At 33.3% G+C, this 19,323-nt stretch overlaps 1 protein-coding gene across 4 annotated transcripts; it reads left to right on the top strand.

Moving 5' to 3' along the window:
- The first annotated feature begins 558 nt into the window (after nt 1–558).
- On the top strand, nt 559–19,098 carry LOC143246422 (tRNA N(3)-cytidine methyltransferase METTL6). Of its 4 annotated transcripts, XM_076493103.1 has the most exons (6): nt 559–1,035; nt 2,147–2,284; nt 6,800–6,970; nt 13,017–13,158; nt 15,487–15,573; nt 18,745–19,098. In XM_076493103.1, exons 1-6 carry the CDS (start codon nt 715–717, stop codon nt 18,768–18,770), a joined length of 885 nt encoding a protein of 294 aa, XP_076349218.1. In that variant the 5' UTR covers nt 559–714; the 3' UTR covers nt 18,771–19,098. The 4 variants fall into 4 exon arrangements, with proteins under 4 accessions (XP_076349218.1, XP_076349221.1, XP_076349220.1 ...); XM_076493106.1 differs by lacking the exon at nt 15,487–15,573; XM_076493105.1 differs by lacking the exon at nt 18,745–19,098 and having other exon boundaries at nt 13,320–15,718.
- The last annotated feature ends 225 nt before the right edge of the window (nt 19,099–19,323 follow it).

A 19,323-nucleotide genomic window follows, 5' to 3' on the forward strand; every position in this document is an offset into this window, starting at 1 on the left:
AACAGTGTTCTAATCACGACGAATTAGGGAAAGTTTACTCTACGTATATCTTTTTTTCATATTTACGCAATACCGTTTAAATTGATCAATAAACGAACTATTCAAAGTATTCGAAGTAAACATCCAAATTCTGGAAGCATAACATCGGATTCATTGTTTTTCTAAATACATATAAAATTAATCACTACCTCTATTCGATATACTGGTAATGAAAGAAAATGGGCACGCAAGTTATTTATAACTTTTTTGGAATAATATGAGTCCTCATAGGTCACCGGTCCAAAAAAATATTTTCTGAACATTTCCGGAATCTTTAACCTTTCAGTGGCAAGTTTCTGGACTTATAATGCAAAACATGGGTTTCGATATTTGTGACGGGCACTGGTCGGACAGCCAATTGTGTAGTTTTGCGCTTAACTACAAAACAACAACAACTTGGATATCAGAGTAAAAATATGTCTGGTTATATCCTATACTTTTATTCTGTGTCAAATATATCTCAAAATCCATCAACGTCTTACTGTATTCACATTTTCTGTTGTTCTTATTAATTTTAACTAAATAGGTGACGCTTTTCCAAAGTGGAAATTTTGTTTTATTTTTACAAGCTGTTTGGTGATACAGATTATTTTACTTTTAACTGTGTTTTAAATTAATAATAATATTAGTAATATGTACAGTTCGATAGTGCTGTGATTTAAGCTAATTATAAATATGACTTCTTGCCAATCTTCAGATAGAAACGACAAATTAAACGATCATTGCCTATCAAGTAGTGCAAACCACAATTTTCACACCGAGGTTTATGAAAAAGGTCATTATGCTCGAAAATTGACTGTGGAGGAGGTTTATAAGTTAAGTAAAGACACTAACGTTGTGAATGATTTCAAGCAGAAGAAACTAGAAAAAGAAGCAAAGAAAAATTGGGATTTATTTTATAAGAGAAATGAAACAAGATTTTTTAAAGATAGACACTGGACAACTCGTGAATTTGAAGAACTGACGTCTGATTATCATATTCGTAATAAAATTCAGGTTAACTTTCAAGCTTTACTCAAATATTTTATCTACTGGTGTATGTATAAAGCATTAAACCGTGTTGACTATATACCCATAATTTCATAAGTAGTCAGTAATAAGTTAAACAGTTAGTATTAACATTATTGAAACTGAACAGTGAAAGGGAGAAAATGAACATCTGAAATAAAACTACATATGGCATGGAAAGTGGCACAAATCATTTAAAACTTACTCAACTTGGAGGTTTAAGAGTTAAGTTTTTAGTAAAAGTTTTGGAGAACTCATTATTAGACTTTGAAGTTGTAAATTGGTTTATTCTATGACTTTAAAACCCTTGTTCAAAAGTAATACTGATAGTTGTAATCTTTGTTTTCCTGTATCAGTTTTTTAAAGTTTTTGAAGCTTAACATGAAGTAGAATGTTGGGTTACAATTTAAAAATACTTTGGATTTTTTAAAAATATTTAGCATTCTTAAAGAATGTATAGCTCTGCATAAATTTTCATAGAATTATGTATTAATTAATTAATTGGAAGCTGCAATTAATTAATTCTATGGAGTAATATTGTTCAGAGAACCAAGTGTGTGAACTTTGTTTCTCAGTGTATCTCATAGAATTTTCAAGAGTCAAATATGGCATGCAGATGCATCAACACATTTTTTAAATTCATCCATTGTAACAAATACCGTACTATTTAAAAAAAACGACTCTTTATTCACATAGAGTATTGGTGAGAGCTTATTCCATCATACAATTGCCCAAACCATATCTCATGGACAAACTTGGCCACACCCTTGGTAGATGTAAAAAATGTATCCTTTCTAGTGTGAATGTATGAGTGAGATGTACATTTTCAAAACTGACTTTTAATTTTTATAAATGCTAGTACACTGGTGTTGCACATGTATAAATCTCAATGTGCCATAAAGGCAGTTTCAGAACTAATTTTCTCATCTACAGAATGTGTATATTGTATTTATCATGTCTGCTGTAATTATAAGTAATTGATCTTTTAAAACTTATGTTTATTTCTTTAAAATTTTATAGTTTCAGGAAAAATGTTTACTACAGTATTTATGTTTCAGTAACATGAATTGTTTCAATATTTTCTTTTCATACATTATAGGATAACCAAGAGAAAAAGCTTATTTTATTAGAAGTAGGGTGTGGAGTGGGCAACCTCATATTTCCTCTTATAGAAGAAAAAACAAATGTATTCATCTATGCTTGTGATTTTTCTCCTAGAGCTGTACAGTATTTAAAAGTAAGCTCTCTTAATTTTACTTTCTGTAGTCTTAATGCATTTAGTTATGTTTTTAGTTGTGACACTTCACAAAATATTACAACCTGTATGCATGAAACATTTATTACCTCATTGACTGCTGATTTGCTGTGTATGGTATGGTTTATCTCTAACTGTTGAATGTATACTGTATACAGTATATGACTTGCAGAAATTCCATGTGTACTTAGGGCAGCCACTGTGAATGGACTAATATTTGATACCAGTCATTAAATGAAAATGTAAGGATTAAGAAAATTTCAATTATTGAGTCAAATTTAAGTTTGAGCAAATGAGTCCAGTAAAAATGTTAAATTGGAATTATGGACCACAACAATTTCTAAAGAAGGTGCCCATAATATTAAACAAAAGTACTTTATAACTTATTATTGCATTTCTTTATTTTACTTATGTTTTATGATTTTTTGTAAGCTGTTCCATGATATCATATTTGAATGTTACCCTAGTTTCAGAATTTCATTCTAATATTTAGCCCTCATGTTTGTGATTATTTTGCAGTCATTGAGATACATCAGTGAAATAAAAGGTATAAATTGATAATGAATCTTGTAAAACAGATACTTGTGGTTATAAGACTCCCAATTATATAAAATATTTTGATTAATGCTTATAGATTTATGAATATTGATGATACCAATTTGATTAAAAAAAAAAATATAAACTTAGAACTTATAGGTACCCTTAATTTACCACAAATATTAAAAGAATCAATGATTTCTAAATTTACTGTAGCTAAATGTTCATCACAAAAGTCATTCAAAATGTATGTTATTAAGCTAACATGAAATGTTTAATACATGTATTGGCATATTTGATTTTCCATTGTAAAGATGTAGCTTTATCTTGTAAGAAACAACCAGTAACATGTTATACTGTATAATAATTTATATACACCAAATGTTTTTGTTGAAAAATGTTGAACATTAAAAAAAAGTATGTTGTGGAAGTATACTCTTCAAAACAAGAAACGCAAAAGGGATATTTTTGTTATTTTAAAGAGAAATATATGTAATAACGTTACAAGCTCAGAGTATGTGATGTTACACGTGTTAAGGCACTGATTGTCAGACCAAAATGACAATAAAAGTTGTGCACTTTGAAAATGGAGGAAAACATCGAATTTTTCGCCAAAAAGCATGCGTGTTCAATAAATTTGTTTGAGAGATTTGCATGTTCTGCAAGTGCAACATGTGCAAAATCCCTATAAAAGTGACGGGTTCTCGGTTTCCATAGCTCAGTGTTAAACCACCAACACGCAATACAGTTACGCCAAGACTGACTGAAGCACAACGCAACAACGCCATTGGTCACTTGGAAGCAGGCAAATCTCGATCAGATGATGCCAGAGCTGTGAATGTCCACCAAAGCACCATCACAAAGCTATGGAATCATCACCAACAACATGGATCAACTCGTGACCATCCACGATCTGGCAGACCTCGTGTGACCACGCTCGCACAAGATCGCAACATCACCTTCGGGATAGGACCACCACTGCGACATCTACTGCCTCAACCATACCAGGGTTGTGTAGGATTTCCGATCAGACTGTATGCAACCATCTATGAGATTCTTAGGCCCCATGTGCAACCCGTCATGGTGAACGTCAACGATGTTTTTCAACATGACAACGCCCGTCCTCACACAGCCCGACTCACCACTGTCTTCTTGAGACACCACAACATCAATGTTCTTCCCTGGCCTTCCAGATCACCAGATTTAAACCTCATCGAACATCTTTGGGACGAGTTGGACCGACATCTGCGACGGCGATAACCTCAACCGCAGACTCTACCTCAGCTTGCAGCAGCTTTGCAGGCTGAGTGGACAGCCATTCCACAGGATGTGATTCGTCATTTCATTGCTTCCATGGGCAGGAGATGCCAAGCAGTTATCGATGTTCACAGGGGGCATACTCGTTATTGACGTTGAGTGACGTTAAACGTCAACTAGTGAGCGTGGACTTCGCTTTTGCAGACTTTGGATGTTCAGCAGTGAATGTGCAAAGTTTCACACATGTCATACAGAACTACCCGGAATAAACTTGTTAACAAGTTGTCTCATATTTTGCCTTTTGCGTTTCTTTTTTTGAAGAGTATAGATTCTCGTATAAGTAGCAGACAACTTAAACTAGTGGCAGATAAATGAAATGCTGATTCGTGTAGTGATAGAAATAGAAGATTAGGAAATAAGATATGTCATGGATTAGTAGTTTCTCTTGATGTACCCTTGTAGATCAGTGATCTTTTTAAAACTTGACCAAAAAAAATTAAACATTGATTTATATGATAATAAATATTGTAACCAGAAATTATATTGAATGTGTGTTTTAAGATCTAGATCAACATATATTTAACAAGTATAAATAAATAATCCACTACTCAGAATATTGTAAGGGAAGAAATGTGCATCAAGTTTATACATACAAGAAAATTATCAGGTCATCCCTCAAGTAATGTTCAATTTTAAGTTTAGAAAAAGAGAAAGGATTTCAAATACTTTTAATGTTATTTAATCAATAGTATATATTCCATTATTATTAATTACTTTTTGTTAACGATTTACAAACTTCTGAATACCACTTTTATAAAATTCTTGGGTTTTGGAGAAAAAGGATGTAGAGAGGGTAGTTTTGACATCTTAATGTATTCCAAACTCTTTCCTATCAAGATAGTTATACAAACTTTGGAATAGATGATAATCAGATGGGGCAAGGTCTGGAGAATAAGGAGGATGTGGAAGTTTTAGTTTTTTAATCTTTGCAGATGTGATCATTGAAGTTTGTTGTAATTGTTACATTAAGTGGCAGGAACTCAACATGGATCATGGTAACGATAGCCTACTAAAAACCTAACAAGACCTTCCTGGGATGGAGGTCCATTTTGGGCTGTGCTTTAGCAACGTTACCTGTACTGAGCCATTGCTTGCAGTGCTTAACATTTTTATAAGATATTCATTTTTCATTTCTAGTCACTAACCTGTCCAAAAAGGATGAGTTATGCTCATGAGAGTACAGAGAAGTGCAAGTGTCCACTCTTGCTCTAAGGTTGGTTTCTGTCAAATCATGGGGACTTGACACCTTTTCAAGCAGTTGCAGATGACAGTGAACTGTTGAATGAGTTCAATTAAACTTCTGTGCTAGCTCTTCAACTGTTACAGCACAATCTCCATTAAGTGCAGCCAGCAGCAAGTTGTCATATTAAACTCAACAGGACAACCTGAACATGGTGCATCACCTAAGCTGTTGTCACCTAATTTGAACTATTGAAACCACCTTCAACATTTTTGTTCATTGAGAGACTCTGCATCATAAACACCTTGAATGTTTTGTGTAGTTTCTGCTGCAGTATTGCCTTTCTTAATCTTATAAAGCATTATATGCCTAATGTGCTCCTTAGATATATCCATCTTTTTGAGGGTTTATTTGATTATTGATCTGAAAAAGTGGATATGGGTTAGTTTCTTTTATTTGTCTGAACATTTTTATACACATCCTACTACATATTTTAGTCATTAAAGCCTTCTGCAAAGACAGAAATGATGATGCACTTTTTGTATTAAAATTTCGGACATTACTTATGGGATGACCTGATACTTTGCATTCCAAATATTCTGGGGGTCAAATATGCATGTTTATTAATGGAAACTGATTGTTAATAAAGCATTTTGTGATCATTTTATTGTTTGTGTTTTAGATGTAAAATATTTAATTCAAGATTTATAATATGTTCTGCTGCTTTTCTTTATTAGCTGGTAAGAAGAAAAATGTGTTTGGGGGGGTATAAAGCTTTTTTTAGAATTAGCAAAATATAAATTACTAGCTGGAGTGCTCATCCTCTGGATGAATGTTATTTAAAGGTTATCTTAGGACATGAAAGTTGCTTCCCTCATATGTAATTGCAAGAAATCCAAAAATGCCCATAAAAACTGCAAAACACAAAATGTGAAACAAAATGTTTGCATGCATATCCACATCAATCCAAGAAAATATCATGCCAAATTTTGTGAAGACTTACCAAAAGTCAGCAAAGTAGTGATAAAAAAAATCCAAAAATGCACACAAAAACTGCAAAACTGATAACATTATGTGTACATTTGAATAATATTTTGAATTATTTGTTTCTTTTCTTGAAATCTGTTCATATGATATTATAACAGTGTGTATGTAAGTGTATGTAAATGACATTCACAGAAGCAGACTTTCTCAGTCATCTTATGATAATATTGAATGCTGTGTTTCCAAAGAAATATTTTCCTAAGACATAAGTTAAAATCAGACTATTTTTTGAAATCAAACTAAATACTATTTGATGGATTTATTGGCATTTATAATTATATGTGGATAGGGGATGACTGCCAGTTGTAATATTTTTATCACTTTTTTATGCTCCTGTGTTCTTAAATGTCACTTACCTAGTTGTTTCATAACAATAGCCTTTTTTTCTGATAACACAAAATGTTTTGTTGTTTCACTAGGATCACCATTCTTATGATGATACTAAGTGTTTTGCTTTTCTCTGTGATCTCACACAAGATAACTTGGCAGCCACCATAATTCCTGGTTCGGTTGATTTTGTGTCTATGGTATTTGTTCTATCAGCAATTCATCCAGAGAAAATGAAGGCTGTTCTGACAAATGTACATCAGGTATACTTTGATTTTTTACATTGTTTTGAAGTTTTGATATTTTCTCTCAGTTTATATAAAAATATATGGCTCTGTTCTAAAATGGTTTAGGATATAAATGCTTTCAAGAAGTATTATAATTTTTGACACATCAGTAGGCATCTACTGTCATGTTATTCAAGAGAAAAACTTAAGTCTGTGTTTGAACATACTGTAACCTTATATGAACTCTGGCTTTATAAAAGTATTGTAAACAATAGATTTGTAAAGATTGTAGATTAGCTATTATTTGGTGCTGCCCTCTATATGCAAACATTTTCTTTATGCATGCCACAAGCTTTGCACTCCTCCCCTTGTTGGAATTAATATTTTCTAGCATGCATCCCATGCAAATCATCATGCATCATCTCTTAATCAATAGTAACACGATATTTCACATGACATGACTTCTTTTGCACTCCTCTACTGAACTTTCACTTCTAATTTGTATTGACGGTGCTCAGATGTCTTCTTTTGTGTGCTTAGTGCTTCCAGTGTGGCAAACAATTTTTTTTTTTTCCCACAAAGTTACTCCTTTCTGAGTTTTTGTTTTGATATACCAGTTCATTCTTGTCACTATATTTCAGCATTGAATAATTTTTGTATATTTTCTTGAGTTGTGAGTTTTGACGTTCACCTTACTGTTGGGGGTCACACCAACAAGCAGTGTCTCAGGTGCTGGTGACCCAATGGTGAATCTTTCTGCTTTTATACATTAGAAGATTAAACATTACATGGGCCAACCTTTGTCTCCAGACATCACCAAGGTTCCTCCTGAGATGGCTGAAATTGTTGAAAACGACAAGGAATTTCATCATCTTTTCTTGCCTCCAAAGTTTTCTATTCCTTCACATTTGCAGGAATCACCTAGGCTGAATTTGATATTCCTAGATTTTGTGATGTTTTATTTACTTATTCATCCCAGCCTTTTTTGTTACATGTACAACCTTCTCAACTATTGGTATTTCCTTCATCCCCTGATATTTGGATAGAGTAGGATCAATTAGCCTCACAATTAAGTGAGGGGATCAACATATCATGCTCCTAAGGACTTGTGATCAATACTTCCTTTTTTATCATTGTACAGACTATTAATTTTTGGATCAACAGTTGTTGGGTTCATTGTTAACTATTTAGGGGCTGGCTCCCAAATTTAATGTTAGTTTTAACCCTTCCCAATATTTTTATTTTTATCTTACTCTAACTTACCTTTTATGGTATCGTTCTTCCATACATCTCCTATCAGAGGTTCTTCCCAAAAATTGTAAGAGGTTTTCTGTGGATACCCTTCACCTCTTCTCCTCCACATTGACCCACATTTGTTCTTGACTCTAGTGTTAAATGTGTGGTTTCATTGTTGTTGGGACATTATATATACAGATGCATAATTAGCTCCAGTCAATTTACCTTCAACATATCTCAACATGTGTCTTGCATATTTCCTAAGATGTCATGTCTTTGATACAGTCCCAGAAACTATTGGGCATTGGGTGGTATCAGCCTGCCAACAACCAGCCCTTATGATTTTTATAGCTTGTTCATATCGATCAAAGCTTCATATGCAACTTATTCTCATTTCCTATCTTTCATCCTTCCAACTCTTACCTGTTCCTACTACTCAGGGTATGTTTCTTTGATTTCCCTGATGATGTAACATCCATTGTCAACATTACCAGTTACTACTCTCTGGTTTCAGGTCTGCTGGGAGCTTGACTGTTGGAGTTTCTATTTCACTAGCATTCATTTATTGAATTTCAGTAGGTGATGGAAAATTGTTAGAAGAATTTTTTATACAGTTTCTCCATTTCCTGTTTCTCCTTGTTCAGTTTTCTTTCTTCCTCCTTGAGATCTTGTGAATTGCTGGCATCTGTCAAGGATAATTGATGATTTGCTTTTGCAGTAAGCAATCAAACTGGTCGACCATTCTTTCTGGTGTTTCTATTACTGTATTTTTTTTTTGTTCCCAAGAAAACTGGGATTGGCATCTGATCCTTGATTTATCTAATCTTAACCACTTCATCTCATTTCCCAAGTTCACCATGGAGTCTTTTCTTTTTATGAGATGTGTTTTTTTGCCAACGTTTGTAAATATATGTCTCCAGTACTTACCTTGAAATCCCAGTAGCACATCAGTCTCAATCTTATCTTCAGGGTGGTTTATCAATTTTGGACCCACCTTGACTCTTTGTGTGTTATTACATGTTCTAAACATTTCTTGTCATATTCATGCTCTGGGGATGCTATTTCATTATTACATGGAGAACTGTCTTCTTTTGTCTGATTCCAGAAGGAATTGACCATCATATTTATTGACTCATTTCTGTGGTTACTCGGATGAGCTGATTGATCAAATTGGAGAAGTTATTCCTTCAACTCACTCAATATCTCATCCATTTGGGGTTCATTTTCAACACCAGTATTAGTTGCACTCTGCTTTCTCCTTTACATATTCACTCAGTCACTAACTACTCATGAGGTTTTATCACTTTTGAGGGTGTGGCCCTCCATTACTGCACTGGTCCCCTTTGGTTGTGTCCATGCAACATCCCTGCAATGAGTATTTTACAAATGATGAAACCTTGCTTGAAATTATCTTTCCAGCACCATTTACCTTCTTCTTTTCTGCAAGATCATCTGTAATAGTTGTTGGACAAAGCCCATATGTTGGCAAGCAGGCCATTTACTCCCCCAAGTCCTGATCTCCATCTTTACACAGACATATCCCTTTAAGGATGGGGGCATGAGTCAATCACCAGAAAGGTTTGGGGTGTTGATCTGCAGACAAAACCATCTTGCATGTTCTCAAACTTCTAATTGTTAATTGGGCATTATGTTCTTCTTCTCAACTGTCCTTTTCTGGTTTATTTAGACAACTCTAAGGTGGTGGCACATATCAGTCACCAAAGGAACATTCAATCCAGAAATCTGTGTTTTTTAACAGTGGAGCTATTATACTGGGTACATTACAACCATCTTATCACATGTTATGTGCCAGGTATTTTCATTCTAGTCATAGATTGTTTTTCCTGCCAAGACCAGATCTGTCTAACAGACTGGTAATTAGATCATTTTCAGGTGCCTTTGCCATTGATGGGGTCCTTCCCAGTTAGATGCTTTTGCCACAGGCTTCAGTATCAAGCTGTCCCTGTACCTTATCCGTAGGCTTCGGCAGTTGATGCCTTCAGCCAGAATTGGTCACACAGCTACCTTTATATGTGCTCAACCATCTGGTTGCTTAATTGGGTGATTTCTCTTGTCCATTCCATTCCTTGCCTGACCCTTGTGAGTGCACACAGTTGGCCAGCACAACCTTGATTTCCCAGGTTACAACACCTGCTCCTATCACCATCTGCTCATCTTCCATATGAGTATAAGTGGACAGTATTCATCTATTGTTCTGCTGACAGAGAATTTTCTGCTGATAAGCCTTCTGTAGCTCATGTGTCAGAATTTCTCATTTGGCTTTTATTACTTTAGGTCTTCACATTTTTCCTATTACCATAGGGTTTTTGCTTCCTCTTTTCTTACTACGTTCATGCCTTTCTTCCAGATTCAGATGCTTCTAAGATGTCCTGCCCTTCCAAATTGGGACATTAATGTGGTCCTCTATGCCCTCATTGTACCTACATTTGAACCCTATCTTTGTGCTCCTTCTTTCATCTGTCCCTTTTCTTTTCTTGAGCTGTGGATGTCAGTGGTCTGATTTGTTCACCATTGACATTTTTTCATCTACCCTTTATTACTCCAGCTATCTTGTCTTTTTTTGCAACCATTTCCTTTCCCTAAGATCTTGGCAGATCAGGAGGGTTGTTCATCCTTTTCATTTATTTCCTTCTTCCTTGTATATCTCATCTTTACCCTAGAACAGATCTATATAGGCTACTGTGTCTGATAAAGCCCATTCATTGTTATATAGCATATACTACTATGTTTTTGGTGTACACACAATCTGTTTTTAATTCTATGGCAGTGGTCTTCATTTGTTAAATCTTCTACTTCTTTGGTGCACACACCTTCTGCCAGACTTCAAAATGAAGATTTTGCATAGGAGTGTAGAGGGAAGGGGGGGACACATGTTCATATGAGCATGTCTTGCTACTATTGGTTAAGAGATGAAGCATGTTGATTTGCATGAGAGACATGTTTGAAAGTAGTAATTTAAACAAGGGGAGAAGTGCAAGGCTTTTGGCATGAATAAAGAAAATGTTTGCATATAGAGGGCAGCACTGAATGAGAATAGGTAATAACTGAGACAATTGTTGCCAAGCATGAACCCTTAGGGTCTCAGGAAGTGATATATATATATATTGATATACAGTGGAGCACCTTTAAGCCGCAGACCAGTAAACTGCGAAATCGCTTAAGCCTCGCTGTAGCAAGTCTTGTGAGCGATGTGAGTGAGGATTATCACAGCTCACCGCTAATTTAAAAATGTGTAAAAACGCAGCTTACAAATTTAGTCCTGGCTTTATAACTTCAAGGGGATATTTAAAAAGGATTTGCTTTAATTTGGGAAATAAATAAAATATATTACAATAGAAATCGACAGTTAATCTACCTTATCCACTCTCTATGTCAGCTTTATGGAGGCCGCCATTGTTACCGAATCACACCTCTCCATACATTAAAGTTAATCCGCGGTAAATCCGTGAAAAAAGTGATCAATAATTGAAGTATTATTTTTAATTCGAAAATCCAATATAATGATCACGCAATGGCCAAGATGAGGCTCCTTGGTAGAGCTGTTGGCGACTTTGGCTTTTCAGTTTAAGCCACAGACCACTTAAGCCGCGGTTAAGCAGGTTGACCCCCCAAATATCGCGGCTTAACGGCGCTCTACTGTATGTCAGTTAACGTTGGATATGACCTCCCATGTTGTCCCTGGGAATTTGACAGGTAAACCAGCTGGTAATACTTAAATTCACTGATATTTTATATCTAAAATTCTGAATCAAGATTGCATAAAGTTTAATTATACTTCCAAGGCTAATTTTAATTGAAAATATTCAAGGATTTTAATGATAGTAACTCTGTTGTTTAAAGGGGTTTAACTTTATTGAATCTTATTCCATTTTTCAGTAGTTTAGAATTTTGTCTCTTCTCTGTTTTAGGGTTACTCGGAACAGAATTGGTTGATTTAGTTTTGTGTCAGAAAATGAATTGCCTAACTTTTATTTTAAGGACAGAAAGGAGAAATCATTTGAGCTAGTACATTTTATAGGAAAGAATTTATAGTAAAATCGTAGATGTTTTTATCTCTCTCTTTTTCTTTTTTTAAATATTGTAATGTTAAGTGCATAATACTCTTCCAGTCTGTGATATTCATACACTCAGACCATGAAGGTATGTTTTGATAAGAAACTTACAATTTTTCAAAACAGAAATATTACTTATTATTGATAATAGCACCCCTGGTGGACAAAACACATTTAGCCCTTTATTTAGCTTTGTACTTAATAACAACAATGTATTTACCAATTCACCAAGCATCAGAATCCTGTGATAACAGATTAATGTAAGTTTGCAATTAAATAATGACAATAACACATTTTTATGACTAACTTATTTTTGATTCTATTGTGTGTAGTGTATATTAAGTTGTAATGTTGCATTATCACATAAATGTATGAACAACAAAACATTTTCTGCCTTACAATGATAACTATAATGTAGTGAATTTAAAAGTATTTAATATAAGTAATTCTGTATTGGTTCATGATAAGTAACACATTCAGCTATCAGGATTTTTTTTTGTTTAAGTTCTACATTTTGACATGTTTGAAGTTAATTTTCTTAAATATCCCAATTGTTAAAAATTAAAATTTTGAACTATGAACTAACATTAACCTGACAGATGTGAACTAAGAACCTTTTAGCATTGTTGAACTTTGCTTTTAATGTTTCATTGATAATGTACTTGTTGCATTTAAAAATAAGTGGTTGTTATAAAAACTATAATTTTTTTTTTACTTCTTTTACTACAAACTAAAAGCAATGTGAAAATAAAATACAATGTTGTTTTTTTTAGGTTTTGAAGCCAGGTGGTTTGGTTTTGTTTCGAGATTATGGATTGTATGACCAAGCTATGCTTAGGTTTTCCTCAGGACACAAGTTATCTGAGAACTTTTATGTGAGACAGGATGGAACACGAGCATTTTATTTTTCTGAAGGTGAGTGTTAACCAGACGTAAAAGCACAGTGAAGGACATTTGTCTGAGATAGTTTTAGTTAGTTATCACAAGCCTTGACTGTGTAATAATGTACAAAAGGTATGTTCATGTTTGTCTTGTCCATTAAATCAAATCATCCGATTTTTATGATACGTTTTCAGTTGCTGAATCTCATGAAGAACTGTATTGAAAAAGGCTTGCTCTTTACTGAAGTGAATTTTTTTAGATTTGTTAATAAAAATGTAATTGATATGTGAGCCCTACTGCAGTATATGTTGTCAACCTGAAGATGATCTAAGAAGGTCAAAACGTTTTCTGCTTTATTTTGGTCAAAGTGTTAATACCCATACCAGACGTCCTAAGATACATTATGAAATATTTTGTTTTTAATATTCAGTATTTCTGTATAAACTAGTATTGCTAGATTCAGGAAGATAAGTACTCAACATTGATGTATATGGACATGCAGCAGTATCAGTTCCTCTGCTTGAACACCAAGTGACAAAATGTGTATTCAATTAATATGTGTAAACAGTGCGTAGTGTAAAAGATTTCTTAGACTTTGTAGTGTTATACTAAAAGGAGTGTGTGTAAACTGTGTGTTTAGGTGTATCAGCAGTATTTATGATTATTAGTTTTGTGGTTGTATGATAAATTATCAGGTACCTAATTTACTGAAAGGTGAACTGAAAGGATGATTGAATTTACATTGTAACAATGTTTGTCCTTATCGTAACTAAACTATAATAACTTTCAGTTGTTCTTTAATGTTTTGCAGTGTTGTTTCAGCTAAGCTCATTTAGGATTATTTATGTATTAGATATGAATAAACATTGATGTGTAAAGGTTCAGTAAGTGGTCATATATACATATATGGTTTGGATGTGCTGGTACATTTAGCATTGCGATTAGTGTAACTGATGGTTGCTAGGATATACTGTACATGTGTATGCGATGTTTAAAGATTGTATCATGAGGCAGTATTAAGCTGACACTACATGTGAATTGCTAGTTAACTGACACAATTTGTACCTTTTGATAGATTGTAGGAAGGCTACTCTCCTACAATTGTGGAATGTAAGACAGTGAGGTACAAAACCTGTACTTGATTATGTTTGCTAATATTTTTGTAAGATTTACACTCTTGCAAAGCACTTGAGTGAAATGTGTAATTCTAGTGAACTTGTGGATTGATTTTAATACATGAAAGTAAACTTATAAGGTTATGTCCTTATGAAAGGTAAGAGTATAAAAAAAACATGATAATATATTACTTTCTCACGAGAGTAACATTCCGGTGTCATCTGTTGCTGGTACCAGCAGTCATATGAAATATTGGAAACACTAATGGCACTATTATTAAGGTCACTTGATGGCTGTATTATAAAAATTCCAGTTTAACTTTTAAATTATAAAATTTTTAGATGTTACCAGAAAAGCTAAGTAAATCGTCTGATATCATAAAGGCTTAGATAATATAAGATAAAGAACAAATATGTTATTTTTTTAATTCAGAAGTAATAAAACTTGTGTTTTTTTGTTTTGAAAGAACTTGATGTTTTTTGTATCAATTTCTCTGTCCTGTAATGAAGAAATCTGTTATTTTAATGTGAAAAACCTTTTACTTAATACTGTGTATAAAAGTGTCCACATAACAAAATGAATAGCAGCATTACACAAAATGTGTTCATTGCCATTAGGTGTTAAATAGTACAAATCAATATATGCTTGTGTTTCTCACAATGTAAGCTCTAAAGTTATTGTTGGAACTTTGTGTTATGACAGAAACATTGTAGGGTGTCACAGTTTGACTTTGAAACTTGTCCCTTCTTTCATTTAATTTGAACACCCAATTTCAGGATTTTTAGTTCAACAACCTTCTAGCAGTGTCATCTTTTTATGAAGAAAATGTTTTGTGATTTACTACATATCTGTTATACTGTTATAGACATATACCCTATGTTTTTGAAAACCAGCTAAATGTCATGTTATTTATTGGCTTCTCGTATTGTGTATGCTTACAGCTAGAATTAATGAAAAAAAAAAGAATCTTTATTCAAGGCTCTTAAAGCTTTAAAGTTATAGCACATTTTTGTCAGGTTAATATTAAAGCATCAAATATACAAGGTCATTAGTATTATTGTTAAAATAAGAACCTAAATAGGGTTTTAAGTGTTATTAATACCATGATAATTTGTTCATGTCGTACGTACATATTTTCAGAATAAAGTTGTTATTCTGTTTGATTTAGGTTCTTGATCAATTTAAATTTGCAGAGTTGGACAGAAAGTTTAAGAATCATTTATTTAGTTTTATTATTTTTAACAGAGTATTTGTCCAGGTTATTTAAAAATGCTGGCTATGAGGTCGTGACCAACAAATATGTAACCAGAGAGACAGTGAACAAGAAGGAAGGTATATGTGTGCCTCGAATTTTCATCCAAGGCAAATTTTGCAAATTGTTATCCTAGCAGTTTTAAAATTCATGATCAGATTTTAAGAGAAATACAGTGTATATGAAATAAATTTTTATATATTAATAAAATTGCCAATAATTATTTAATGTTTGTGTTTTTTATTTATGCAATACAGAAATTTTGTTTTTTAGAAGCCTCATTATGCTAATATTTTAATTATATACTTTTATGGTGTTTTTGTAGATATTATTTAATATCGTCTGCTTATCTTTTCATCTGAGGCTTGCAGGTTCGAGCCTTTGTTAACGTGTTTACCATTTCGGCTGTGGGGATGAATACAGTGGCCAATCTCACTATTTATTGGTAAAAGAGTTGGCAGTGGGTATTATTGATTAGCTGCCTTCCCTTAAATCTTTTGCTGCTAAATTAGGGGTGGTTGGCATAGATAGTCCTTGTGCAGCTTTGCACAAAATGCAAAAAAGATGTACCCATCTTTATGTAAAAAGCTTTGTCACTATCAAAACTGTTTAATAAAGTACATAATTATATAAATAGACTTTCTTTTTAACAAATGTTAAATATGGTGAAATAAGAACACTTATTAAGGAAGAGTCAACATAATTTGTAGCAAAGATAAAAGATCAAATTTCTCTGACTTTAAAATGGAAATTTTTGTATGATTTACGTCACCTGGTGGATCAGTGGTAAAGTTAAGATACTTCCATTGTTAAACTATTGAATTTAGTTCTTTGTAGTGGAAAGAGTACGGATAACCAACTGTGTAGCATGTGTACATAAAAAAAGAAAAAAGCCCAAGATACACAATTTACAAATTATAGGTAAAAATACCAAGTAATCTGATTTAAGTAATGTGCGTAATGAAGCAATTTCAGGTATTGTTTGTGGATATGGTATTGACTTTAGTTGAAATATATTTTTATGAATTTCCTTTTGTTTAAAATTTCCTGACTGATAACTTTGAAAATATAATTTCATGACAGGCAGAAATAAATGTATTGTGGTTTAAGAAATGCAATTGTAAATAATGATAGTGCATTAATTAACTTAAGAGATAAAGGAAGTTTCCTATATATCCTAGCTATGCAAGGCATAAATATTTTTGTTAAATAATATCATTGGCACTTCTGAGTTTATGGAGAAACATTATCAGATAGCAAACTAGGATTTAACATGCAGATGTCAATTGTTGGAGTCAATGTCCATAAATTCTTATTTGGTACTACTGACAAAGGATTTTTAGGAAACGTTTGCTAATAAGGTATATGATAATCTTAGTCACTAATGTTTGTCTTACATAGGTGTGGCAAACTATTAAGCTGCTGGGGTAATATGTCTCACCAGAATTTTTTCCAGTTTAACAGCACTCCTTGATGGTGAATCATATGCTACCAAGTCTTTCTAGAACACTTCGTCTGTGTTCAGTCAGATTCAAATTTGAAGAATGTGCTGGTCAGTCCATTTGGTTAATACATTTTTCATCCTGGAAGTTGATAAATAGGTCAACATGGTGTAGTACACATTATGATGCAGAAAGAAAGGTTCTAACTACACTTGCTTTTGGCAACACTTATGTCTGTCAGACTTCATTTTCATGTCATAAGATAGTTGTACTCAGTTTCATGTAAAAAGCTTTGTTACTACCTACACTGAAGGCCTGGTATGGCCAGGTGGTTGAGGCTCTCGACTAGCAGTCCAAGGGCCATGGGTATGAATCCCTGTCACACCAAACATGCTCACCCTTTCAGCCATGGGGGTGTTATAATATGATGGTCAATCCCACTATTCATTGGTAAAAGAGTAGCCCAAGAGTTGGCAGTGGGTGGTGAGGACTAGCTGCCTTTCCTCTAGCCTTACACTGCTAAATTAAGGGCAGCTAGCATAGATAGCCCTCAAGTAGCTTTGCATGAAATTCAAAACAAACAAACCTACACTGATTATTGAAGCACAAAGGTTAACATTCACTAGGCACCAATTAATTTCACAACAAATCAACTGTCACAAAGAAAGTAAAGAAAAACGTTTCTGATTGGCTGCATGTTGATTTGTTGTCCAGTGACTGCTCTGAACAGTTGGAGGAACCTGTTGCTCTGAGTTGCAGAATGTATAAAATTGCAAAAAGAAAAATTCTAACTACATTTGCTTTGGAACAGTACTTCATCCTCATGCTGTATGACGTTCTTAGTGCCATGCTGTTGTAGTATATTGATTTTGGTGTGGCTACAAGTTCTAACTTGTACTCAAACCAGTATAACACCATTGTTATACTAGTGTCCAGTCTGGACCTGAGCTTCCTCCAAGTGTACATACATATCTGGCTGTAATGTGAAATATGATTCATCTTGGAACATATATCATTGAAATGTTTTTGTTAATACCTTTTTACGTTGGTGAGATAAACAACAACAACACCTGCTAATGATCATCTAACATAAAAGCCAACCCTAATGAGAAACATCAGATTAATTGAATAAATATCCCTTTCACTGATCCTCTTGTTTATAATATCAAGCCTCCAACACTTCTACTTATCCAGTCTAACTGCTATTATAATTAACCAGGCACGCATCTTTTAACCATGAGTAGGGTGAAGGAAGATTGTTTAATCTTCGAGTGCCCTTGGTGATTAATTGGTTCTATAGAACCAATTAATTTTACATCAAAACAACATTTAGAAAGAAAGGAAAGGAAAACATGTTTCTGATTGGCTGCATGTTGATTGGTTGTCCAGTTACTGCTTGGAACAGTTTAAAGTGATTCTATTACTCTGAGTGTGTATAATGTATAAAACTGCAATTATAACTTGTTTTTATTAGTGTTCTTTGGCAGATAACACATTGAAGTTAAAAAAAATACATTTTTAATCCAGTGATACATATATTTAGTTTCTAGTTGATAGGTTCAGGTTTGGAGAACAACATTCTTATCAAATAATACATTGGAACAGAGCTAGCTTGCAGTTATTGTTATGGTAACGTTTAGTTCTGTAATCCTTTGTTGTTTATATGTTTGAAATAATGATGATATTAATGACATTTGCTAATTTTATTTCAAGTGGTAAAATGGGGTAAAAGTAAACTTTTTTTACAGTTTTTTTATTAACCTAGAAAGTTTTAATAATTGGTTATTTTATATTTTTTCATTCATTCAGAAGATGCAGTTTTTGTACTGAGGTGAATGCTGATGTTTATGCTCCAACTAGCCTTCAAATACAATCTGTATTCATCTTTTACATTTGTTTGTTGTTGAGCTCAAACTACACAGTCTGTGCCTTGCTCCTCTCACATGGGTATTGAAACCCAATTTAAACATTACAGTTCTTCTGACTTACCAATGAACCACTGTCGGACTATTTTGTGAGTGTCTAGTATCTTAGGTTTCTCCAGGAACAAGACCTTCACACGTGTATGATGTAAGAACTTTTTTCCAATGCATAATCAACATATTTTAGGATTTGTAAAAAAGCTTCTAACAATAAAGTTAATTTGTGAATTTTCAGCATTAATACTGTACTGATAATTTAAACTAGTTAATCTGATTAAATCACAATACTAGTAATTTTATTCGATGACACGTGTATTTAGATACATTTGTTTTAGTATAGAATTATATAATAGGATCAAACCTTGAATATTAGATGTAGGAAAACAAATTAATTTTTTTACAAAAGTTACTTTGCCATGACAGCTTAAAGAACCTGATTTAACTACAAATTCAATGAAAATAAGAA

Source organism: Tachypleus tridentatus, chromosome 3 (genome assembly GCF_004210375.1).
Source record: "Tachypleus tridentatus isolate NWPU-2018 chromosome 3, ASM421037v1, whole genome shotgun sequence".
NCBI lineage: Eukaryota > Metazoa > Arthropoda > Merostomata > Xiphosura > Limulidae > Tachypleus > Tachypleus tridentatus.